The sequence below is a fragment of the Sus scrofa genome, chromosome 13 (genome assembly GCF_000003025.6).
Source record: "Sus scrofa isolate TJ Tabasco breed Duroc chromosome 13, Sscrofa11.1, whole genome shotgun sequence".
In the NCBI taxonomy this organism is placed as follows: Eukaryota; Metazoa; Chordata; class Mammalia; order Artiodactyla; family Suidae; genus Sus; species Sus scrofa.
In genome coordinates this window covers 23,049,348-23,075,283 of record NC_010455.5, presented here as the reverse complement: position 1 = coordinate 23,075,283, position 25,936 = coordinate 23,049,348, and the positions used below count along the sequence as shown (strand labels likewise).

General features: G+C 39.5%; 1 protein-coding gene across 2 annotated transcripts in view; it reads right to left on the bottom strand.

Annotated features, from left to right (window-relative positions):
* Window positions 1-25,936, bottom strand: part of OXSR1 (oxidative-stress responsive 1) — a 96,119-nt gene that overhangs the window by 41,674 nt on the left and 28,509 nt on the right. Inside the window, exons 2-4 of one of the 2 annotated variants that reach the window (XM_021068550.1) lie at window positions 25,744-25,880; window positions 18,121-18,262; window positions 2,620-2,675 (exon numbers count right to left, since the gene is read on the bottom strand). In XM_021068550.1, coding sequence (XP_020924209.1) covers window positions 2,620-2,675; window positions 18,121-18,262; window positions 25,744-25,834 — 289 coding nt within the window. In that variant the 5' untranslated portion in view covers window positions 25,835-25,880. 2 annotated transcript variants of the gene reach the window in all.

Sequence of the window (25,936 nt, the reverse complement as noted above, 5' to 3'; positions counted from 1 at the left end):
ATGCCTTGTTATTTTTGTGTTGTTGTTGAAGAATGAACATTTGAATCTAATAATGCAGTTAACTCTGGAAATCAGATTCTTCCCCTTCCCCCAGGGTTTGCTGTTTTTTGTTACTGTTTTGTTTGGGGAGGTTGTTGTAGGCAGCATCTGTGTCAAGCATCAACCTGAAGTATAAACTTGAGGTCTTCTTGGATCTTTTTTGCACCTTTTTCTGGGCACATTCATTTAATTTCCAATTTTCCCTCCGAATGTGGTTGTTCTTTAATGTCTTAAAGTCTGGCTCCAAAACGGGGAAGAAGGGAAAAATGACGGGAAGGGAAAAAACAAAAAACAAAAAATGATGGCCAGTTAAGTCTCCTGAAAATCACATGGAAGGGAGAAGGTGCAATGACAATGGGGCCGCTGCCCATCTCTTTGTCTGCACCTCAGTAACCAGAGCAGATCCCTGGTATTTGGAGAATAGGGTCCTTTCTGGCCCCCATGGTTCCTTTAAGCTGTGTGCAAGCCACACCAAAAACATGCGCATAGCTGCCAGTCATGTGGCTGATGGATGAGGAATGAGTAGCTCTGAAATTGATCAAAATTAACTGCAATTTACCTTGCAAGTCTGCCCCTAGAATTTTCAAGCAATCAATGGACTGTGGAATTTCAAAACAGTAACATCAGACGGATTCTGCCAATTCAATTATTGTCTAGGTGGGGAGACAGAATTTAGGTGCTTTCTACTCTGCCATCTTCTAAGAATTCTCTTTTCTTTAGTTTCTTACCACTGGGTTTTGTTTCTCTAAACAATACAACATAATTGTGCCTGGTCTTGAACTCATATAAATGGAATCACAAGCTATATATTCTATTTTGACTAGCTTCTTTCACCCTATGTTTTTATAACTGATTTAACATTTTTCTGTAAATTGTAGTTCTATCCATTTTCACCACCATGTGGTATTCCAAAGTATAAATTAACTACAATTTATCCATTCTAGTAACAAAAAGCTTGGGACTGTTTCAAACTTTTTTTTTTTTTTTTTTTTTTTTTTTTTTTTGTCTTTTGTCGTTGTTGTTGCTGCTATTTCTTGGGCCGCTCCTGCGGCATATGGAGGTTCCCAGGCTAGGGGTTGAATCGGAGCTGTAGCCACCGGCCTACGCCAGAGCCACACCAGAGCCACAGCAACGCGGGATCCGAGCCGCGTCTGCAACCTACACCACAGCTCACGGCAACGCCGGATCATTAACCCACTGAGCAAGGGCAGGGACCGAACCTGCAACCTCATGGTTCCTAGTCGGATTCGTTAACCACTGCGCCACGACGGGAACTCCTGTTTCAAACTTTTAATGCTTATGAGCACTATAGCATGCTGAAGTATGAATTTCTGTACACCATACATCTAGAAGTGAAAGTCTTTGGGTATGCATATCTTAAACTTAATAAATAAAGTGTACTAATTTATACTCCCACCACCAGAGTGTGAGATTTTCCCTTGCTTTACATTCACACTGACAACTAGTGTGTTTGCTAGGTCAGCCAGTATAATGCGGTATCTCGAGGTTACTTTACTTTGCATTTAATTGATAACTAGTGAGGCTGAACATCTTGCATTCCATTTATATTCTCATGTCTTCATTATCTGATTTTTCCTTAATGAGTTCTTGTATATTCTAAATTTAAGCCCTTTATCAATGATTCATACTGCAAATATCTTCTCTAATCTGTGGTTTTGCCTTATTTTTCTTATTAATGGTGATAAACTATTCCTCTTTCAATGAAAGAGAAGTTTCTAATTTTACAGGAGTCAAATTTATCAGTATTTTTCTTTATGTTACAGCATAATATGGCTTAGTAAAAGCATGATGTGGTTTGGTTAAAATATTGCCTTAACTGAAGACATGAAGATGTATGCCTAAATTATCTTCTAAGGCTGAAAAAATAACTCAAGGTTTGGGTGATTATCTTCCTCCTGCCAAACACTTGATTATCCCAGCAGTACAGGACTGAGCTGAGGTTTTTTCAGATGATCTGCTTGTTTAACAATCCTGCAGTTCAGCCATTCTGGAGTCTCACCCTGGTAGAGAGGGTATTTCACCGGGAATAGCAACAGTGGCAGGCTTTGGCCTCCAACTCTTACTCTTCAATTCTGAATCTGCCAAAAGTATACTTCCACCTTTTCCTAACTGGCAAATACTTCATTTTCCCCAGGACAGAAGCAGCTCTGTATCAACTTTCTATAGCATATTTCTTCTTCTTTTTTAAAATTTATTTTATTGAAGGATGATTTATTAAAGTTGGTTTACAATGTTGTACTAGCATATTTATTCTTAAATGTAATGAGGCTTCTTGAGCACTCCTTTAAAGGGAAGTACTATGAGAACCCAAAGAAGATGACTCTAATAAGGGTAAGGAGTGGATAACTGGAAGGTAATGTGGAATGGTCAGAAAATGCCTAAGGTTAAAACTAAAGGATGAGTAGTGGAAGACATCTTCAGTCAGCAGGGATATGCTAACATAGTATATTTGACCAGAGATGGTCCATGGAACAGGAGAGAAAACCACCTGAGAAAAAAGATAAATAATGTGGTTCTACCGACCATTAAATTAAAACAAAAAGAAATACTAATCATTACCTGCAATCTGTACTGAGCCATCTTCTCCAAGGAGAATATTTCCAGCCTTCACATCTCTTTGAAAAAAAGAAAACCACACATTAAAAAACATCTATTCTATGAAATCACATGATTTAAACAGTTCACTATATTCACTGGCAGTATTTATTTATTTATTTATTTACTGCTCTTTTAGGGCTGCACCTGCGGCATATGGAAGTTCCCAGGCTATGGGTCGAATCAGAGCTGCAGCTGCCGGCCTACGCCACAGCCACAGCAACGCCAGGTCCGAGTTGTATCTGTGATCTATACCACATCTTGCAGTAACACCAAATCCTTAACCTGAGTGAGGCCAGGGATCGAACCTGCATCCTCACGGATACTAGGCAGGTTCACTTCCACTGAGCCACAACAGGAACTCCCAACACTGGCAATATTAAATGCTTGATTTTGCATTAAAGGGTATTAAGGCCAAGAGCAGTATTTTTTAAATTATAGTCACTTGTACTAGAATCCAAACTTTGTATACAGAAAGCTACAATACCATAGCTTTCCACTATAAAATCTGGAAAACCCAAGGTTATTAAATTCTCACTTGAAATAACAGTGGCCAAAGAATATGGCCCTCACTTACCCTCATGTTATTTCTTTTTCAAATACATTGATTTTTTTTCTACACCCTAAGATATGATCAAAATTTTTAAATGGTCCATATGCAACAGGGATTGTTCTACACCTATAGCATAAAATATGATAAAATTATTCAAACATCTCTGTTTTTATTAATAACTATAACAATTCAAGTAATACACAAATACATTCCTATTGTAAAAACCTAAACATCACTGAAAAGGTCAAAATTCATTTGACTACCATTCTCAAGTCCAATATTCTTCTCTCCAAAATGTTCAACCATTAAATCCACTTAACAGAATATGTTCCTGTGAAATAGCCAGGCTTTTCTTTCAACATAAATGATATTGTACTCTCCATTCAAATCTTCAACTTGTTTCCTCATGCAACATGTCAGTAGTATCTGACAAAAATCTATAATCTCTAAATTCTATGAGTAGCAAATCAGCTCCTTAATAACTAGAGAAACTCACAATGTAAATGAAATGTAAAGGGCAATTCTCTACAGCTTTGGTTATAATAACAAACCCCAAATGATAAGTTAGAAAGCCAACAAAAGAAGAAAGGTTAAATTAATTCTGTTACATCCATGAAATAGATTAAGGTCAATTAACCTGTTATGACTTCAAACACTCTCTAAGATACCTTAAGTGAACAAATCAAAAAGGACAGTACATGTTGTATGATACCATTAATGCGACACACACCCCTTTCCATATACACGAAACGCAAAAAAATCAATTTGGTTCCTTGGCAGAGAGGAATGGGGCTGGAGTCAAGGAGGAACAGTGTTTGATAATCTTGTGGGAATGGACTCATCTATTTTACAGTTAAAAATAAATATAATTAGGAGTTCCCGATGTGGCGCAGTGGTTAACGAATCCGACTAGGAACCACGAGGTTGAGGTTCGGTCCCTGCCCTTGCTCAGTGGGTTAACGATCTGGCGTTGCCGTGAGCTGTGGTGTAGGTTGCAGACGCGGCTCGGATCCCGCGTTGCTGTGGCTCTGGTGTAGGCCGGTGGCTACAGCTCCGATTCGACCCCTAGCCTGGGAACCTCCATATGCCGCGGGAGTGGCCCAAAGAAATAGCAACAACAACAACAACAACAACAACAAAATAATAAAATCTTCAAAATAAATAAATAAATATAATTAAATAAACAAAAGAGAGCCAGGTCTTAAAGTTAGAAAAGAAAGAAAAATGAGGTTAGCTCACGGAAGAAAGCCCTACTTGTCAGGGAAAAGAACCTGTGAAAAGCACAACACTTCATCCTTTCTCTGCCCCTGTCCTCGTTCCTCCATCCTTAGATATAACCATTCTCTGGTAAACAGTGAACAACTGTGTCACAACTATGTGTAGCAGCACCACTGTATCATGAGTATATAATACCTTTCCTATATACTAAAGCTTAAGGACATCACATTACTGGGTATTACGTTCTGCTTATAAATCCAAGAAATTTATAGGATCTTTCCCCAGAGGCTGACTTAGAATGGAAGTTAGCTCACTTTGCCCTACACACCTAAAGTCTCTGACCATGAACAAGACAGAACTGAGGATATTCCCTTCCCTTGGTGACAAAGACCATTCAACTAAGACAACCATGAACTTTCAACTCCTTTTTCTCAGCTCATGCATAATGACATCTAAAACAACAGAAAAAACAACGTACAGTTTTTTTAATTTTATAACGATTTTTATCTTTTCCATTATAGTTGGTTTACTGTGTTCTGTCGAATTTCTACTGTACAGCAAGGTGACCCAGTCACACATACACGCATACATTCTTTTTTCTCACATCATCATGCTCCATCATAAGTGACTAGATATTGTTCCCAGTGCTATATAGCAGGATTTCATTGCCTATCCATTCCAAAAGCAATAGTTTCCATCTAATAACCCCAAATTCCCAATCCATTCCACTCCCTTCCCCTCCCCCTTGGTAACCATAAGTCTGTTCTCCATGTCCATGATGTTTTCTGTGGAAAGGTTCACTTGTGCAATATATTAGATTCCAGATATGTGATATAATATGGTATTTGTCTTTCTCTTTCTGACTTACTTCACTTTGTATGAGAGTCTCTAGTTCCATTCATTTGGCTGCAAATGGCATTATTTTGTTCTATTTTATGGCTTAGTAGTATTCCATTGTGTATACATACACACCACATCTTCTTAATCCAATCATCTGTTGATGGACATTTAGGTTGTTTCCAGGTCTTGGCTATTGTAAACAGTGCTGCAATGAACATGTGGGTGCGTGCGTCTTTTTCAAGGAAAGTTTTGTCTGGATATATGCCCAAGAGTGGGATTGCTGGGTCATATGGTAGTTCTATGTACAGTTTTCTAGGGTACCTCCATCTGTTCTCCATAGTGTTTGTACCAATTTATATTCCCACCAACAGTGCAGGAGGGTTCCCTTTTCTCCACACCCTCTTCAGCATTTGTTATTTGAGGACTTATTAATGACGGCCATTCTGACTGGTGTGAGGTGTTACCTCATAGTAGTTTTGATTTGCATTTCTCTAATAATCAGTGATGTTGAGCATTTTTTCATGTGCTTGTTGGCATCTGTATATCTTCCTTGGAGAAAAGTCTATTCAGGTCTTTTGCCCATTTTTCACTTGGGTTGTTGGCTTTTTTGCTATTGAGTTGTATAAGTTGTCTGTATATTTTGAAGATTAAGCCCTTGTCAGTTGCATTGTTTGAAACTATTTTCTCCCATTCGGTAAGTTGTCTTTTTGGGTTTTAACGTTTTCCTTTGCTGTGCAAAAGCTTGTCAGTTTGAGTAGGTCCCACTGGTTTATTTTTGCTTTTATTTCTGTTGCCTTGGGAGACTGACTTGAGAAAACATTGGTAAAGTTGATGTCAGAGAATGTTTTGCCTGTATTCTCCTCTAGGAGTCTGATGGTGTCTTATCTTATGTTTAAGTCTTTAAGCCATTTTGAGTTTATTTTTGTGCATGGTGTGAGGGTGTGTTCCAGTTTCACTGATTTACATGCGGCTGTCCAGTTTTCCCAGCACCACTTGCTGAAAGGACTGTCTTTTTCCCATTTTATATTTTTGCCTCCTTTGTTGAAGATGAACTGACCGTAGGTATCTGAGTTTATTTCTGTGTTCTCTGTTCTGTTCCATTGGTCTATATGTCTGTTTTGGTACCAGTACCATACTATCTTGATGAATGTGGCTTTGTAATATTGCCCGAAGTCTTGGGACAGTTACACCTTCTGCTTTGTTTTTTTTTCCTCAGGATTTCTTTGGCAATTCTGGGTCTTTTATTGTTCCATATAAATTTTTGGATTGTTTGCTCTAGTTCTGTGAAAAATGTCATGGGTAATTTGATAGGGATTGCATTGAATCTGTAGATTGCTTTGCATAGTATGGTCATTTTTACAATATTAATTTTTCCAACCCAGGAGCATGGAATATCTTTCCATTTCTTTGACTCCTCTTTAATTTCCTTGGTGATTTTTTTTTTTTTTTTTTTGTCTTTTTCTTGGGCCCCACCCACGGCAAGTGGAGGTTCCCAGGCTAGGGGTCTAATCAAAACTGTAGCTGCCTGCCTACACCACAGCTCATGGCAACGCCGGATCCTTAACCAACTGAGCAAGGCCAGGGATCGAACCCGCAACCTTATGGTTCCTAGTCGGATTCCTTAACCACTGAGCCACGACAGGAACTCCTCCTTGATGAATGTTTTATAGTTCTAAGCATATAAGTCTTTCACCTCCTTGGTCAGATTTATTGCCAGGTATTTGACTTTTTGGGGTGCAATTTTAAAAGGTATTGTATTTTTGTATTTCTTTTCTAATATTTCATTTTTAATAAACAGAAATGCAACTGATTTCTGAGTGTTAATCTTGTATCAGCGACATACAGTTTAGTTACCTCCTCCTCCTCTGTGTTTTTGCAGCAGGCTGCACTGTAGAATGTTAGTAGAGCTCATAAAAATATAATCCTATCTCTGGGTCTTTCTCATTTTACCATTAGCCATATCTGGGCCTGTATCTTAATATATTTCTTTATCACCTGCACTTACTTGGTATTACAGTTAGGACATAAGGAGGACCTGCCAGATATTCATCAAACAGATTTAAATAACTAAGTAGAAGACACCTGCCTCAAATCCTCTTAAGGAGATAAGTGAAGCAGTAAGTCAATCCATCCATCCATCCACCTATACACCAAAATAGCACAGAGAACTCTACCCAGTATTTTGTGATAATCTATGTGGGAAAATAATCTGAAAGAGAATGGATGTGTAGACATGTATAACTGAATCACTATGTTGTACAGCTGAAGTTAACACATTTTAAATCAAATTCTTCAATAAAACTTTAAAAAATGAAAACAATGTATGAGTTTAAATAGCAATTAAATATTAAGAAAATGTCTTTAATCAGTTCAGTAATAGCAACTATTCCTGCCTATGCATAACATTCTGTCAGATGTTTAAAATCTCAATGGCATATAAGGAGAAATTCAAAACTGAGTAACTTTGGCTATATTAATAAGAAATCAAATTTTCAATTAAAAAAACAAAAAAGTGATTGTTTCTGAAAGTATTAAATCAATCAATTCATCCAACTAAATACCAAAAGAATTGTATTATTTTGTAACTTAATTGTTCCCTCCTGCTGTCCCAGCCCCCAATTCCCACATCTAATCTCTATTCTAAATATTAGGGTTATAAACTAATATGTTGTAGCTAAAGAGGACAACTATCCATCTAAATAGAAGACAATTATGGTATAGCTATATACAATGAAATACTACCAAAACTAATGAATGTGTTTGTTAATATGGGACAATCTGCAAATATATCAAGTGAAAAAAGAGTACTTCATTTGCCATTTGCCTTTTTTTTTTTGGTTGCATCTGAGGCATATGGAAGTTCTTGGGCCAGGGACTGAATCTAGGCTGCAGCTTTGACCTATGCCACAGCTGTGGCAATGTGCACTCCTCAATCCATCACACTGGGCCAGGGATTGAACCTATGCTGCCACAGAGAAAATTACTGGATCCTTATCCTGCTGTGCCACAGGAAGAACTACCCCCTCTTTGTTTGTTTAATGCAGGAGGGAGGGGGATATATACAGTAGGTTTAAACTGGCATAAAATTTCTCTCAAAGGATTCACAAGAAAATGGCAAGAAGTGGTTCCCTTTAGACCAGGATACTAGAGGTTCAGGGGAAAAAAAGAGACTTTTTTAACGCTTTACTTTTTAAAACATTTTTTTTGTTTGGTTGTTTTTTTTAGGGCTGCACCCATGGCATATGGAGGCTCCCAGTTAGTCTGCATAACTGGGAGCTGCAGCTACCAGCCTACACCACAGCCACAGCAATGCCAGATCCAAGCCGCATCTATGACCTACACCATAGCGCACAGCAACACCATATCCCCTACCCGCTGAGTGAGGCCAGGGATTGAACCCTTGTCCTCATGGATCCTAGTCAGGTTTGTTATCGCTGAGCCACGACAGGAACTCCTAGAAAAATTTTAGATGTACATAAAACTTGAGAAGACAGTACAGAGGCATTCTCATATACCTGACACTCAGCTCCCCCAATTACTAACATCATATATGAGAAGGGTACTTTTGCCAGGTTAATGAACCAGTACTGATGCATTGCTATTAACCAAGACCTACAATTTACTCAGGTTTTTTAGTTGTAACTTAATGCCTTTTTTCTTTCCCAGGATACCATATTCCATTTAGTTGTCATGTCTTCTTAGGGTTCCTCCTGTTTGTGACTTTCCTTGTTTTTAACGACTTTGACAGTTTTGAGGAGTAATGGTCAAGTATTTTGTAGGACACCCCTCTGATGGAATTTTTATGATGTTTTCCTCAAGATTAGACTGGTGTTGCATTTGGGGAAAGAAAAATCACAACAGTAAAATGCCATTTTCATCACATCATATCAAGAGAACATAGTATCAACATGATATTGAGAAGATTTGTCATGTCATACACCATTTTGTGCTGTTTAAAAATTTTAAGCCTTGTATTTGCATTACTCATTCAGATAATGTTTTCTTTTTCTCTCTTTTTTTTTTAGTGGCCAAACCTGAGGCATATGGAAGTTCCCAGGCCAGGGACTGAATCTGAGCCATAGCTGCAACCTATGCTGCAGATGTGGCAACATGGGATCTTTTGACTTACTGTGCCCAGCAGGTGATTGAACTGGATCAAAGCCACTGCAGTCAGATTCTTCTGTTTTGTTTTCTTTAGGGTTGCACCTATGGCATATGAAAGTTCCCGGCTGGGGGTTGAATCAGAGCTACAGCAGCAGACCTATGCCATAGCCACAGCAATGCCAGATCCAAGATGAATCTGTAATCTACACCACAGCTTGTGGCAATGTTGGATACTTAACCCATTGAGTGAAACCAGGGATCAAACCTGGATCCTCATGGATAAAAGTTGGATTTTTGCTAAGCCATAATGGGAACTCCCTCAAATAATGTTTTCTAAGTTTTTGTCTTATGTAAAACAACAGTAATCCATTTTCAATAGAGCCTACACTTTGGGTGACTATTTTTCCTGATACATTTCCCAGATACTCAATTCATATTTCCCTTTTCAAACCGAAAGTATAATCTATAGATTGGAGTGCTTCCAAGAGTAAAAGCAGGAGTTCCTGTCGTGGCACAGTGGTTAACGAATCCGACTAGGAACCATGAGGTTGTGGGTTCGGTCCCTGCCCTTGCTCAGTGGGTTAACAATCCGGCATTAGACCCCTAGCCTGGGAACCTCCATATGCCGCAGGAGCGGCCCAAAAAAATAACAAAAATACAAAAAAAAAAAAAAAAAAAAAAAAGAGTAAAAGCAGAGGAATATCATGAAGCTAAATGGCTCACTGGAAAACCAAGCACACCAATATGTCTTCACACAGAACAGGATAACAGACCTTTCAAGAAAAAAACTTATAACTGGGAGTTCCTGTAGTGGCTCAGCAGAAATGAATCCTACTAGGAACCATGAGGTTTTGGGTTCTATCCCTGGCCTGGATCAGTAGGTTAAGGATCTGGCATTGCTGTGAGCTGTGGTGTATGTCGCAGATGTGGTTCGGATCCCAAGTTGCTGTGGCTGTGGTGCAGGCCGGCAGCTGTAGCTTTGATTGAACCCTTAGCCTGGGAACTTCCATATGCCTTGGATGCGGCCCTAAAAAGCATAAAGAAAGAAGAAAAATTGTAACTAAGTATCTGAAAATCAATATAGTAGTCCTTAATGAAAGAACCTTTTTTGGAGTTCCCAGTATGGTACAGTGGATTTAGAATCTTGACTGCAGCAGCTTGGGTTGCTGTGCTGTGGAGGTGAGGGTTTGATCCCCAGTCAAGTGGAGTGGATTAAAGGATCTGGTGTTGCCACACCTGTGGCTCGGATTCAATCCCTGGCGTGGGAATTTCCATATGCTGTGGATACGACTGTTTAAAAAAAAAAAAAAAGTTTTTTGTTTTTTTTTTTTACCCCACCACTAAGAATACCAAAGCAACCCAGCAACCACAATAGTTAAATCCTTTGACAAATCTTAAATAGTAAGAACAGTGAGTTTTATTTTTCACAGCTTAATGCCATTTCTTACATGGCACTATTGCACCAAAGTTACAAATTCCTTTTAAAGTTAAAAGAAACATCACAAACATACTTGACTTTCTCATTAGTACAGAACACAAGTTTCTTCCCACTACATTTTTATGACTCATCAACAGGCAAAGTTTATGGAACACTTGATAAAGGCCAAGAGAAGAAACAAATCAGCTAACCTTTTTAAACTGGAAAAATACTCACGTAAGTAAAAAAGAGAGACAGAGAAAAGTTTAAGTCTAATTTAGAGACCTGATCACCCTAGTCAAACGCTCTAAAGATTAGAAGGTCAAGGAGAAAACCCAGGAGAGATGGAATAAAATTATTTGCCCTAATCCACCATGACACAAATCTACATGAAATAACAACTGGACTCTAAAGAGAAGAGAATAAAATATACTGAAAACATCCAAGGTTCATACACTTGGAATATATACACTTCTATTCATGTTCTGAGGTGAAGACTCTGACCTTTTGTGTGTGTGTGTCTTTTTTTTTTTTTAGGGCTGCACCCATGGCATATGGAAGTTCCCAGGTTAGGGGTCAAATCGGAGCTGTGTGTGGCCTACACCACAGCCATAGCAACGCAATCTGAGCCTCATCTGCAACCTACACCACAGCTCATGGCAACACGGGATCCTTAACCTACTGAGCAAGGCCAGTGATTGAGCCCGAATCCTCATGGGTACTAGCAGGGTTTGTTAATCACTGAGCCACGACAGGAACTCTAAGACTGACTTTTAAAGATAGAGATATGGATATATTAAATAAGACAACATATAGCTTATTTGAAGAATAATAATTCAGTGGCAGACCTAAATTCTACTGAGTTAGTAACTAAAAGCTATAACTGATATTGAACCAGTGTATGCCCAGCTTCACTGATTAGCCCACTTTTTCCTAGAAGGCTCTGCAAGGAGATTGCCTAAATTCAGATCCCAGCTCTCTCATTAGCTGGGTGACCACTGGCTTAACTCTCTTTGTCTGGGTCTGTCATTTGTAAAATAGGAAGAATAATAATAATAGTACCAACTCAGAAAGTAATTGTGAAGATTAATTGAGGAAAGCTTGGAAACATATTTAGAAAATGATTTCACACACAAGTTTCAGCGACTGCTAGTTGCCATTATCATGGATACCAGAGATCCACATTTTCTTAAAGGGCCAGACAGTAAATAGTTTAGGTTTTGTGGGCCACATGCTCACCATCACCACTACTTTGTCTCTGTAGTATGAAAACAGCCATAGACAATCTGTAAATGAGTAGGCATGACTGTGTTTTAAAAAAGAAACAAATAATTCAGCCTGTGGGCTAGAGTTTATCAATCGCTGGTGATCTCTACGGCTATAAAAAAATTTTTTTCCCTCTCACATAATAGTCTGGGCATGAATGACATGAATCTGGCATGGACTGACTCCATAGAGGCAGTGAGTGACTCAGGTCCCTTGTATTTTATTGCTTTACCATCTTTAAGTTCTTGCTGCACAGTCCATGATGCCTTACTACCACATCCACATTTCAATGGAATGAAGGAAAAGGGCAAAGAGTGGTTATGTCACTTTCTGTTAGCAGTAGTTCTCGGGGTATACGGCAGTGTTAAGGGACATTTTCGGTTGTCACAGCGGACACTGATGGAGTGGGGATGGGGAGTGCTACTGGCATGTAATATGTAGAAACCAGAGATGTTGCTAGATCCATTCTACAATGCACAAGATAGCCCCTACAACAAATAACTGTTCAGATCAAACATCAGTAGTGCTGAGGTTGATAAAACCTGTTAAGGGAACAACTTGGAAATAGTACACAACACTTCTGTTCTCATCACGGTGGCTAAAAACTAAATCTCACAGTCATATCTGGCCTGCATGGGAGGCTATGAAATGTTGCCCTTTTTCTGGATGGTCATCTTCCCAGTAAAAAAAAAAAAAAAAAGCCTTTTTTTCTTGTTCTAAAAGAGGGGAGGAGTTCCTGTTGTGGCGCAGTGGTTAACGAATTCGACTAGGAATCATGAGGTTGAGGGTTTGATCCCTGGCCTCCCTCAGTGGGTTAAAGATCCAGCGTTGCCGTGAGCTGTGGTGTGAGTCGCAGACACGGCTCAGATCCCGCGTTGCTGTGGCTCTGGTGTAGGCCAGTGGCTACAGCTCTGATTAGACCCCTAGCCTGGGAACCTCCATAAACTGTGGGAAGCAGCCCTAGAAAAGGCAAAAAAAAAAAAAAAAAAAAAAAAAAAAGACTAAATAAATAAAAATAACAGAGGGGAGACATATTAGAGGCCAATTAGCAGTTGCTGGCATATTTCCTTCTAAAAGATTACTCAAAGAACATGGAATCAAACTGAGGTATTAACTGAATTATGTTCACTGCTAGTATCAAGGTATGATACGCAAGGTTATCATCATTGAGAGGATAGGAATGCTGTTTTTCAGGGCACCTTTTCCTCTTGACAGTGTGGGAAATAAATTCCCAAGTGTTTACTCTTTGGTCATGTCCCCTTTTCAGTCATTTGTTAACACATTATTTTAACTAGATACAAAACAATTGATTACGTATATTTAAAACAATTTTTTTTTTCTTTTTCCTTCTTTTTTTAAGGGTTGCACCTGGGCATACGGAGGTTTCCAGGCTAGGGGTCGAATCAGAGCTACACCACAGCCACAGCAATAGTGGATCTGAGCCACATCTGTCATCTACACTGCAGCTTGTGGCAAAGCTGGATCTTTAACCCACCAAGTGAGGCCAGGGATTGAACCCGGTACTTTTTTTTTTTTTTTTTTTTGATTAGGTACAATTTTATTTCATCTTATTTTATTTTGGCTTTTAGGCCCGCACAAGCGGCATATGGAGGTTCCCAGGCTAGGGGTCCAATCAGAGCTAGAGCTGCCTGCTTACTCCACAGCCACAGCAATACCAGATCCTTAACCCACTGAGCAAGGCCAGGGATCAAACCCACAATCTCATGGTTCCTAGTCAGATTCATTTCCACTGTGCCATGACTCCATTTCAGATGAAAAATCCTATTGTCTTAAATATACAACTTCAGTGTTTCCATGATTTCTGGTTTACATATTATTCCTTAGAATCAACTCTTCTCTTTTATCCCCATAAAAAGAAAGCTGATTTACTTTGTAAGACTTAAACAGGTTGAAAATTTAAACAACTATAAAGAATTATTCAGAGTTCCCATTGTGACTCAGCAGGTTACAAATGTGACTGTATGAGGATGAGGGTTCACTCCCTGGCCCTTTTCAGTGGGTTAAGGATCCAGAGTTGCTGCAACCAGTGGTGTAGATCACAGACGCAGCTCAGATCCTGAGTTGCTGTGGCTGTGGCTGGCAGCTGCAGTTCCGATTCAGTCCTGAGCCTGGGAACTTCCATATGCTGCAAGTGAGGCTAGAAAAGAAAGAAGGAAGGAAGGAAGGAAAAATCATTCATTTTTTCCTAAAATGAGATACTTCTATAGATAGCAGGTTTCGCCTATTATACCTTGATTTTCTTTAAAATGCTTCTAGTCTCGGAGTTCCCGTCGTGGCGCAGTGGTTAACGAATCCGACTAGGAACCATGAGGTTGCGGGTTCGGTCCCTGCCCTTGCTCAGTGGGTTAACGATCCGGCGTTGCCGTGAGCTGTGGTGTAGGTCGCAGACGCGGCTCGGATCCGGCGTTGCTGTGCTTCTGGCGTAGGCCAGTGGCTACAGCTCCGATTCAACCCCTAGCCTGGGAACCTCCATATGCCGAGGGAGCGGCCCAAGGAATAGCAACAACAACAACAACAACAACAACAACAACAACAACAACAACAAAAAAAGACAAAAAGACAAAAAATAAAATGCTTCTAGTCTCAAGGTAACTAATCAAATGTTTTTGTGTTCAGGGAGGGGATACTTTGCTTTTTTCCTCTCCATTTTCTGATTACCCCTTAAATACTTGAGTTTTAGGAGTTCCTGCTGTGGCTCAGCGGTAATGAACCCAACTAGTATCCGTGAGGATGCAGGTTTGATTCCTGGCCTCATTCAGTGGGTTAAGGATCCAGCATTTGCCATGAGCTGTGGTGTAGGTCATAGATGTAGCTCAGATCTGGTGTGCCTGTGGCTGTGGCGCAGGCCAGAAGCTGCAGCTCTGATTTGACCCCTAGCTTGGGAACTTCCATATGCCACCAGTACAGCCCAAAAAGCAAAACAAAAACAAAAACAAAACAAAACAAAACAAAAAAAAAACCCAAAAAAACCCCCACCAACCTTCAGTTTTACAAGTTGGTAGTTGTCTGACTTTTTTTTTTTTTTTTTTTTTTTTTCTGCTTTTTAGGGCTGCACTGGTGGCATATGGAAGTTCCCAAACTAGGGATCAAATTGAAGCTGCAGCTGCTGGCCCAAGCCATAGCCACAGCAATGCGGGATCTGAGCCGAGTTTGCAACCTACACCACAGCTCACACCAATGCCAGATCCTTAACCCACTGAGCAAGGCCAGGGATCAGACCCGCACCCTCATGGATACTAGTTGGGTTCTTTACCTGATGAGCCACAAGAGGAACTCCCTAAGATCTGCATTCTTGGCCTTCCTCAATCAATAAAAATTGACAAAAGGCCAGAAAGGATAATTCAGGCAAGGCTTTATTGGAGCCCCTGCTGCAGCAGGGGGAAATAATGACAACAGGTGCCCTTGCTTGCTCACTCCTCAAGGGGCACAGAGCTGGTTCCTTATATGCAGTGAGGGTAGGGGCAGGTCCAAGAGTCAGGTGAGAGGAGTGGTTTAGGTGGTCTTCCCACCTTGGTGGTGGTGGTGTGTGCAGGGGGCATGTGTAGTACTCTACTCTTGCTTCTGACACCCTGATTTGCTCTTGGCTCTTCAGAAGAGGCAGCCTGGTTTTTAGCTCTTTTTGTATCTTCTTGCTTATAATTTTTCCCAAATGCATATGTCCGCAGTTATTTTCAGTCCCTTACAGTTGCTTTGTATTTTGTTGCTCGAGATGTTTGTCTAGTTGAAAGCACTGCAGCCACTGCAGCAAAGGGTCCAAGGTCCTAGGTCCCAACCTGTCTCAGGCTCAGCCGCTACCTCCCATTCTTCCATTCAGGGTAGTGACTGACCTAGGCCTGGCACCTCTTGGACCTCCACACAGTGGTAAAGGATGACCCTGGTTCAATGTCTCCTAACACCCAGCCCAGCAACAAAAGGTGGCCCAGAGAGGTGCATTTCATGTCCATAGGCAATACCAGAGAATGAATGGGAGCCCAACTAGCACAAGGTGGCCTAGCTCACAAGCTGAGCCCAAGGAAGTGCTCACGGACCCAAAGGCACAGCCACTATCTCCACCTTCCACCTAGCAGCATCTAGCCTGGGGAAATACACTCTGCTCCCATGGTGGCATCATCAAGAACTGAGCAGAGAGCTCCAGCAATGCCATGTGAACAAAACAAACTAGAACACCACTGCAAAAGCTCTAAAAATCAGGGCAATTCCTAAAATATATTATTTCAATATATTATTATTTAAATAGGATCAAGAGTCTTCTAATATAATATCCAAAACATTCATGATACAATAAAACAAAATTACTCAACATACCAAGAACTAGGAAAAACTTAAATAAGAAAAGACAAATCAACTAACATCAACACCAAGATGAATCAATTGTTGGAATTATCTGAGAAGAATTTTAAAGCAGCCATCATAAAAGTGTTTCTAACATGCAATTCAGAATTCTCAAAACGAATGAAAAACAGAAAATCTCAGCAAAAAAGAAAATAGCTAAAAAAAAGAACCTAATGAAAATTATACAACTGAAAGCCTATGACAACTGAAATAAAAAGCTCAAGAAATGGGTTCCAGAATAGAATGGAGAGGACACAGCAAAGAATTGGCAAACTTGAAAACAAATGGAGAATATTTTCTCAATCCGAAGAGAGAAAAAAAAGGTTAAAAAAAAAAAAGGAACCGAGTCTCAGGGATTACGCTACAATAACAAAGGATCTAACACTTCCCAGAAAAAGAGAAGAAATGGGTTGCAAAGTTATTCACAGAAATAATGGCTGAAAACTTCCCCAAACCAGTAAAAGTCAAAAACTTATGGATTTAAGAAGTTTGAGAACCCCAAACAGGATAGACCTAAAGAAATCCACACCAAGATATATCATACTTAAACTTCTGAAAACCAAAGACAAAGAAACACTCTTGAAAGTAGCCAGAGAAAAACAACATATTGCTCACAGAACACCAATTCACACGACAAATTTCTCATCTGAAACCATCCAGAAGGCCAGAATTAAGTAGCACAGCATCTTTTAGATGCTGGAAAAAAAAGAACTGCCAACTAAAAACTCTCGTATCCAGGGAAATCATTCTTCAGAAAGGATGGGGAAATAAAAATATTCCCAAAGAAGGAAAACCAAATCCAGGGAGACTCTACCTTTGGAATTCTTATTATCTGTACTCAGGGACTGAAGAGATATAAATAGCAGAAATATTTGAACCATGAACTGTTATACAGCTTTTATTTATTTATTTAGTCTTTTTAGGCCCCAAACCATGGCATATGGAGGTTTCCAGGAGCAACGTAGGACCTGATCCGTGCCTGTGACCTACACCACAGCCCACAGCAACGCCAGATCCCCAAGCCACTGAGTGAGGCCAGGAATCAAACCTGCATCCGCATGGATACCAGTCAGATTCGTTTCTGCTGAGCCACAACGGGAACTCCTCAAATGTTATTTGATTTTTTAAAAAGTTTTAATTTTATAACATTATTTACAAAAGTTTTTAATAATTTTAGAAAATGGTCATGATATAAGAGAAACCAAAAAAGAAACAGACAAAATTATACATATGGTTTTTTAGGATTCTTTTCTTTTGGCCACACCTATGGCATGTTGAAGTTCCTAGGACTGGCACTGGACCCACCCCATAGCAGCAACCTGAGCCACAGCAGTGACAACGCTGTATCTGTAACCTGCTGCACCCTCAAGAGAACTCCCATGGATAGTTATGTTTTAAATATTTTTAAGCATATAAAAGAAACTGGGAAGGAATATTCCAAAATGTTATCAGTGACTACAGATTGACTCCTAGTAGAAAATTAGGAGTTTGCCCTGTTTTTGCATTTTCCAATGTGACTTAAGTATTTGTTACTTTCTAAGTACTTACTAGCTGTGTAACCACAATGTACTGGAACTAGAAATGCAAAGAGCTCTGTTTATACTCAGAGATTATGATTAATTGTGCAAAAGAATGGGGAATGGCCTCAATGAAATGATACAGCCCAACTATCACTGCACTTATCCAAAAGAGAAGAGTGGTGTCCTTTACATACCTGTGAATCTGTCCATTTTTATGCAGGTATTCCAACCCCTCCAGCACTTCTCGGAGAATTGTAGCTATGGTAGCTTCATCTAGGACTCCACTTTTATGTTCCCCCTTTGCCACAATGTGCTTAATAATATCCAGAACAGAACCTGAAAAGAGAAGGCATGGTTTGTCATAATTTTCTTAACTCATTCAAAATAATTCCGAGCTATTTTGAAATCAATAAACTTAGCTGTGTAGGAAAGAAAGGAAGAGAGAGAAATGTAAGGAAATTCAGAAGTTTAAAATTAATAATTTATTCTTAATTCCACTCTAAAACAGAAAGCAGCCTGCTAATAACCAAATAGTAGTATTACACCAGCTCTTCTTTAAACTTCTAATGAGAATCTGAAAAAGGTAATAAGAGGATTTTTGATTGCTTCTGAAGAATCTCTCTAGAGATACTAAACCATGCCCTTGAGTATAAGGTATCACAAACCAGTTTAGGCTTCCAACACCAGATGAGAGTATGCAATGTTGTATGAATAAATACATAAAAACACAACTGAAATTAAGTCAAATTACACAAGAAAACTTGAAAGTAAATATCATATGTGTATGCAAACTAACTCAAGGGTTAAAATTATGTTTCTGGTTAATAAATAATAGAAATAAAACAAGGGGAGTTCCCGTCGTGGCGCAGTGGTTAACGAATCCGACTAGGAACCATGAGGTTGCGGGTTCGATCCCTGCCCTTGCTCAGTGGGTTAACGATCTGGCGTTGCCGTGAGCTGTGGTGTAGGTTGCAGACGCGGCTCGGATCTTGCGTTGCTGTGTCTCTGGCGTAGGCTGGCAGCTACAGCTCCGATTCGACCCCTAGCCTGGGAACCTCCATATGCCGCGGGAGCGGCCCAAGAAATAGCAAAAAAAAAAAAAAAAAAAAAAAAAAAAAAAAAAAAAGAAAAAGAAAAACGAAATAAAACAAGAAAAATATGAAAAGAATAAAAATGGAAGATCTCTTTACATAACACCCCAGATGTATTAATAACCCTATTCTTCCCAGGATGGGAAATAATATTTCTACTACTTAAAGAGAGGGAGGGAAAAGAAACCTATATAGTAATTAAAATCACAGCATGCTGGAATTCCCTGGTGGCTCAGCAGGTTAGGGATCCAGCATTGTCACTGCTGTGCCTCAGTTCACTGCTGTGGTACTGGTCCAATTCCTGGCCTGGGAACTTCCACGTGCTGTAGGCACAGCCCTCATCCTTACCCCCAACAAAAAAAATCAGATAGTCCTATCTACCATAACTGATGACAAAAAAACATCTGCTAGAGATCAGTAAGATTTCTGGCAGTGCAACAGCCCATAAAGATCACAGAACCAAAGCAAAACAATCTCTAATATTAAAAATTGTGCCAAGAAGTGTGGAACACAACATAAACTTCACAGAAAAGACTGTATGCCCGTTTCTTGGCAAAGACTTCAATGACCAAATTTGAAATTAAAAAAAAAAACAAAAAACAAAAAAAAAACCACTTCTGTTGAAAATACGCCCTGGTGAGTACTTTTTACTTCACACACTTAAAAAGAAAAAATGTACTTTCAAACACATTTGGAAGATGGAATCCCTGCAAACAGGAGAGGACTGAACCCATGCTTACTTTAGCTCCCATTTGAAATCCACTAACTTGATAAACTTGATAAAAAGGGCATACACCTAGAATAAAAAAGAAAACAAGAAAGAAGATAACAGAAGAGAGACAGCACTAACTTTCTGGAAGAGAGAAAGCAGAAAAAGTAACTGACTATGCAGAGTGGAGAAATTTGAAATTTTAGGGCCTGCAGAGGAGATATGGCAGTTAGAATAAAGGGGATCCCTAGCCAGAACTCAGAATACATCCACCAAGGACACATAAGGAGAAGGGTGGGGGACTGAAGGAAAGGGTTGAACACAGGAAAACTGGCTGAAAGTTCATATAAGGCAGAGTAAGATTTGAGATTCCTCCTCTTGACCCTGGAAACCAGGCCACTACCAATCCCCACCTCCAGCAGGAGACAGGCTAAGTTTACTCTCAGGAGACAAAGAACCAGGAAGGCTCCAGATTCTATATAATGTTTCCTAATATATTACCATAGTTTCCCCCTCTTATTGCTGAAATTGACAAGACTGTGATCCATGAAGAGGGGGCCTAAGGAAGAAGTTTTGTTCTGTTTAGTTTAACCAATCACACAACAACCCCCAAAGCAAAGCGACTATACCAAGTGGCCATATATTTCATTCTTCTGAGAAACCCAGGTCACAGAAGAACTGCTTAGTAAGAAAACCTGTATAAATGTCAGTTGAATGTTCACAATGCAAAGAAGATCTAAAATAAGGAATGAAAAGAAAGAAATCCCTACTAGAAAATAAAAACACAACTTATTCAACAATTAAGTAATATGAGATCTAGAACTAGGTGCCACAGAATATGTCAAGAGAGATTCTATATGACTGCCAGCTTTCAGGGAACTTCTAGGAGATCAAAGAAATGGAGCAACAAAGATCTTAGAGCACGTCAAAGTTATTACATCTGTATTTTTAAAGAGTTTGAAGCAGGAACTCCTTTCCAAAATCTTACAAGATTTTTATTGGTTTCACCTCATCCAGTGATCAACAGGGAAATTAAAGCAATACATATCCCAACACTGTGTCCGGAGTGGATATACCAAATAAGGCTTTGTAAGAAGCTCCATTGGAGTTCCCATTGTGGCTCAGTCATTAACGAACCTGACTAGTATCCGTGAGGTTGTGGGTTCTGCCCTGGCCTTGCTCTGTGGGTTAAGGATCTGGCTTTGTTGTGAGCTGTGGTGTGGGTCACAGGTGCAGCCTGGATCCTGCATTGCTGTGACTGTGGTGTAGGCCAGCAGCAACAGTTCCGATTCGACCCCTAGCCTGGGAACCTCCATATGTCATGGGTGCGGCCCTAAAATAGACAAAAGAAGCCCCCTCTTCCCTGGGATTAGAATGACTTTTCAGTTTTCATCTCCTAACAGTATGATTTTTAATGGTGGAAGGATGATCATGCCACTAAAGACGTTCATCTTTAACTGATGAATACTGGTCCTGGAAGGTATCCCCCTTTTTTTCCACATAATTTTTTTCAGCATCTTGAGGCATCTAACATGATGGTGCCTACAATCCTCCCTCCTCGAATATCAAAATTACAGAGAACACTTCATATCAACCAAGAAAAAGGTGAAGGTAAAGTATGCTAAGCAAAAGAAAACTGCAGACTATCACTGGATGATTCAAATTATTATCTAAAGAAAAGGAGTGAGGGAAGGCTCTATCAGCATAGCCTTTGGGCACAATCTGGAAGAAATATTCTACAAGGATAATCTGTTCTCGAACTTTAATAATGAAGAAATTACTTAACAAACTACTTAAAACATGCAGATTTCCAGACCTCACAGACTGCCATTCAAAAGATCTGAAGTAGGGCCCAAGAAGTTGCATTTTAACAACCTAGACTACTTGATGAACATTGCCCACTGAAATCCAAGAATTTCTTAGAGTGAAGGCAAGTAAATTAAATAATGGAAAACAAGAAGGATTTGGTACAAATTTTATAACAAAGCAAAAAATTAAAATGCAGATCATCTATTTTCCCAAAACCATCTCATGTCTGCCTTCGTAGTCTACGGCACAGAACATTTAAAAAGCAATGTAGAGTTCCCGTCCTGGCGCAGTGGAAACAAATCTGACTAGGAAGCATGAGGTTTCAGGCTCGATCCCTGATGGGTTAAGGATCTGGCATTGCCATGAGCTGTGGAGTAGGTCATAGACGAGGCTCGGATCTGGTGTTGCTGTGGCTGAGGTATAGGCTGGCAGGTGTAGCTCCAATTGGACTCCTAGCCTGGGAACCTCCATATGCCATAGGTATGGCCCTAAAAAGCATAAATAAATAAATAAATAAACAGCAATGCAAAACTTTAACTACCCAAGAAAATCATTACTAAATATTAAAATAATATTGGAGTTCCCGTTGTGGTGCAGCAGGAACGAATCCGACTAGGAACTGTGAGGTTGCAGGTTTGATCCCTGGACTTGCTCACTGGGTTAAGGATCCAGCATTGCTGTGAGCTGTGGTGTAGGTTGTAGATGCAGCTCAGATCTGGCGGTGCATGCAGTGCCTGTGGCATAGGCCGGTTGCTCCAACTCCAATTAGATCCCTAGCCTGGGAACCTCCATATGCCGAGGGTGCAGCCCTAAAAGACAATAAGTAAATAAATAAATAAATAATCTAAAAAAAATAAAATAATATTGAAGAAGTGGTGAAACAGCTGCTGGTTTAAGACACTTGTTAAATCTGATAATTAGAGTTCAAATTAATTATTCAGTCAACATGTTCATTTCCTCAGTTTATTTTTATTAAAAAAAAATTCTTTGAGTCAAAAATTGACTCACTTATTTTAGTTACCAGTACTTTTACCAGGAAGTTTTAACCAATCTTCAGTCATGACATGCTGTTTGTGTCTTCCTAAGCCATATAAATTTTCAAAGGGGCCAAAATTTGCTTGGTCTGAGTATTCTATTTCAGAACAACAGACATATTCTCCACTGTTGACCATCTAAAGCTGGTCACTCTTAATACTTTTTACGTGGGTCATACTTAGGGCCAAGAAGTTTCATACTTTTTATCTCCATTAGAAGATGACAAAGTTGAGAGCACCTCTAGACTACAAAAAAATTCATTAAGACAGTGAATTTAAATTAGATTTCTGTATTTCTGCAGTTCATCCCTTTAAGTCCTATAGGTACTTGTTTTCTTTTCCTTTCAGAAGCTTTCTTTTTTTTTTTTTTTTGTCTTTTGTCTTTTTTGTTGTTGTTTGTTGCTATTTCTAAGAAGCTTTCTTAATTACTTTTGATTTTAAAAAACCTTATGCTGCAGTTTGGTGCTAATAAATTGTAGAAATAGCTATCTAGATCAAAAGTAATTCTAATTTCTTTAAAAAAATGTTTTGTTTTTTTAAAAACTTAATGCATGCCACAGCAGCAACCTGAGACTCAGCAGTGACAATGGGAGATCCTTAACCCACTGCACCACCAGGAACTCCAAAAGTGACTCTAAATTTTTTTTTTTTTCCTTTTGCTTTTTAGGGTCGCACCTGCAGCATATGGAGGTTTCCAGGCTAGAGGTTGAATCGGAGCTGTAGCTGCTGGCCTACACCACAGCCACAGCAATGTGGGATCCAAGCCACGTCAGTGACCTACACCACAGCTTACAGCAACACCAGATCCTTAACCCACTGAGCAAGGCCAGGGATTGAACCCAAGTCCTCATGGATACTAGTCTGGTTGGCTAACCACTGAGTCATGACGGGAACTCTCAAAAGTGATTCTGATTTTTAAAGATTAATTTTCTGTATCAACAACTTCTAACATTTTATATCAGAGTTTTAATTGCTGAATTAACAAAAGTTAAGAATATTATAGTCATAATGAAGCATTATAATACCAACACCCTTAAACTTATTTTAAACGTGATGTCTACCTGGTCAATGGGCTTAAGAGTGACAATTGTAATTAATTTTACAATTTAATTAGTTTATTAAAATCTCCATCAGTACAATCCTGCTAAGTCAAAAATATGCTTTTGTTTTAAATATTTTGTCTGAAAGTTGATGTGAATGGGTGTAGTCTAAACACATTTGTTAACTCTGGCTTTCTTTTGTTTACTCATTTATTTAATGGCAGCACTTGTGGCATATGGAAGTTCCCAGGCCAGGGACTGAACCCAGCCGCAACCACAACCTATGCTGTAGCTGCAGCAATGCCGGATCTTTTAACCCACTGCACTGGGCTGGGGATCGAACCCATACCTCTGCAGCAACCCGAGCTGCTGCAGTCCAATTCTTAAACTAGCACACCACAGTGGGAACTCCTTATATTTTTTTAATTAATCAAAAGGAGCCCCTGCTTATCAATGGGCCCTCCTCACACTCTCTATGCTCCAGCTGTGATCCTCCATCAGTTCCCCAAACACACCACACTCCTCCATCCTGCCTCCAGACCCTCTCAATACAGTACTCCCTTTATATGGATCCCTTTTCCTTTTTCCCCATATATCACCTCTACCTCACATTTCACCTAATTATTACCTATCCTTCAGGTCTCCTGAAGAATATCACTTCCTAGGGCAGTTTTTGTCTATTCCACTAAATTTATTCTCCCTCAATAAAGTTAGGTTGTCCTGGTACTTGCTTCCATGACATCTGATAGTTCTTCATGGCACTATATACATGTATAATTACATAATTGTACCTTTTTCTTATTAGCTATAAGGCCCATAAGAACAAGGAACTAACAGTTTGATTAATGACTGTGTTGGTAATCAACAATTGATGAAAGGCATTTTAATTGAGCTATCTTGACAGTTTCCTCTTATTTAAATTTTTTAAAAGTTATCTTTAGTTCTATCTTTTGTTTTATAAATACTGTTTAAATATATCTCTTCATTTAAATGTGTGTTCACTTTATAGCTATAAAAGGTTACATTTTCGTAAAAAAAGATGCAAAGTTTTTAGTATTTTAAAAGTAACCGTTGGAGTTCCTCTGTGGTTCATCGGGTTAAGGACCTGGTGTTGTCACTGCTGAAGCTTGGATTGCTGCTGTGGCACAGGTTTGATACCCGGCCCAGTAACTTCCACATGCCATGGGAGCAGCCAAAAAAAAAAAGAAAGAAAAGTAACTGTTTAATGTAAGCCTAAGTTAATTATAAAAAGAATTAATGCCTAGAACATGTTTGAAATTATCATCTAAGAAATTTGCTGAGCGCTATGCTAGAAAATTTGGGCACTAGCCCAGGAAACTTAAGACCTGGAGGAACAGAGAGATATGTTTAAAAGATATCCTACACAGCTATATATCCTGCCCCTTCTGTAATCAGGACATAAAATCCCTGAGAGAAGAACAGTAACTCTTTTATTTTTTTTGCTTTTTAGGGCCACGCTTGTGGCATATGGAGATTCCCAGGCTAGGGGTCAAACTGCAGCTACAGCCACCAGCCTACACCACAGCCACAGCAACATGGGATCCAAGCCATGTCTGTGACCTACACCACAGCTCACGGCAATGCCATTTCCTTAACCCACTGAGCAAGGCCAGGCATCAAACCCGAAACCTCGTGGTTCCTAGTCGGATTTGTTTCCACTGCACCAGAACTCCTAAGAACTGTAATTCTTAAATTTTTTTTTTTTTTTTTTTTCTTTTTGGCCGCTGCACAGCATATGAAGTTCCCAGCCCAGGGATCAGATCCGAGCCACAATCATGACCTAAACTGCAGCTGCGGCAACACCAGATCCTTAACCCACTGTGTGGGGCCAGGGATTGAACCTGAGAGCCAGCGCTCCCAAGACACTGCCAATCCCACTGCACTACCACAGAAACTCCTAAAGAAAAAATTTTTTTGGAAAAAATATTCTGCTTAGCACTAGCAGAAAGAATGGGCTCACATACAGCTATGGATGAGAATTAAGCAGGCAATTTATTCCTATTTGTCAGGACTTTCTAGCAAAACATTAAAAACTTTGTATTACACATTGCTGTAAATTACAAATAAAGAAAATTATGCTATAGGTGATCAATAACGAAAGATACAGTATTACCTAATATTCCCATATCTGTCCATACTGAAAGAACCATGCTTGACCACCATCTTGAAAGGTGGTTGGTGTTAGCAAGGCTTCCAACCATCATATGAACAGGGCCTTTAACAAAGCAATCCAGTTTCTCCAGTGTGTCACTAATGGGATTGAAACAAAAAGGTGATTCTGGCTACACTGAAAAGCATCAAATAAC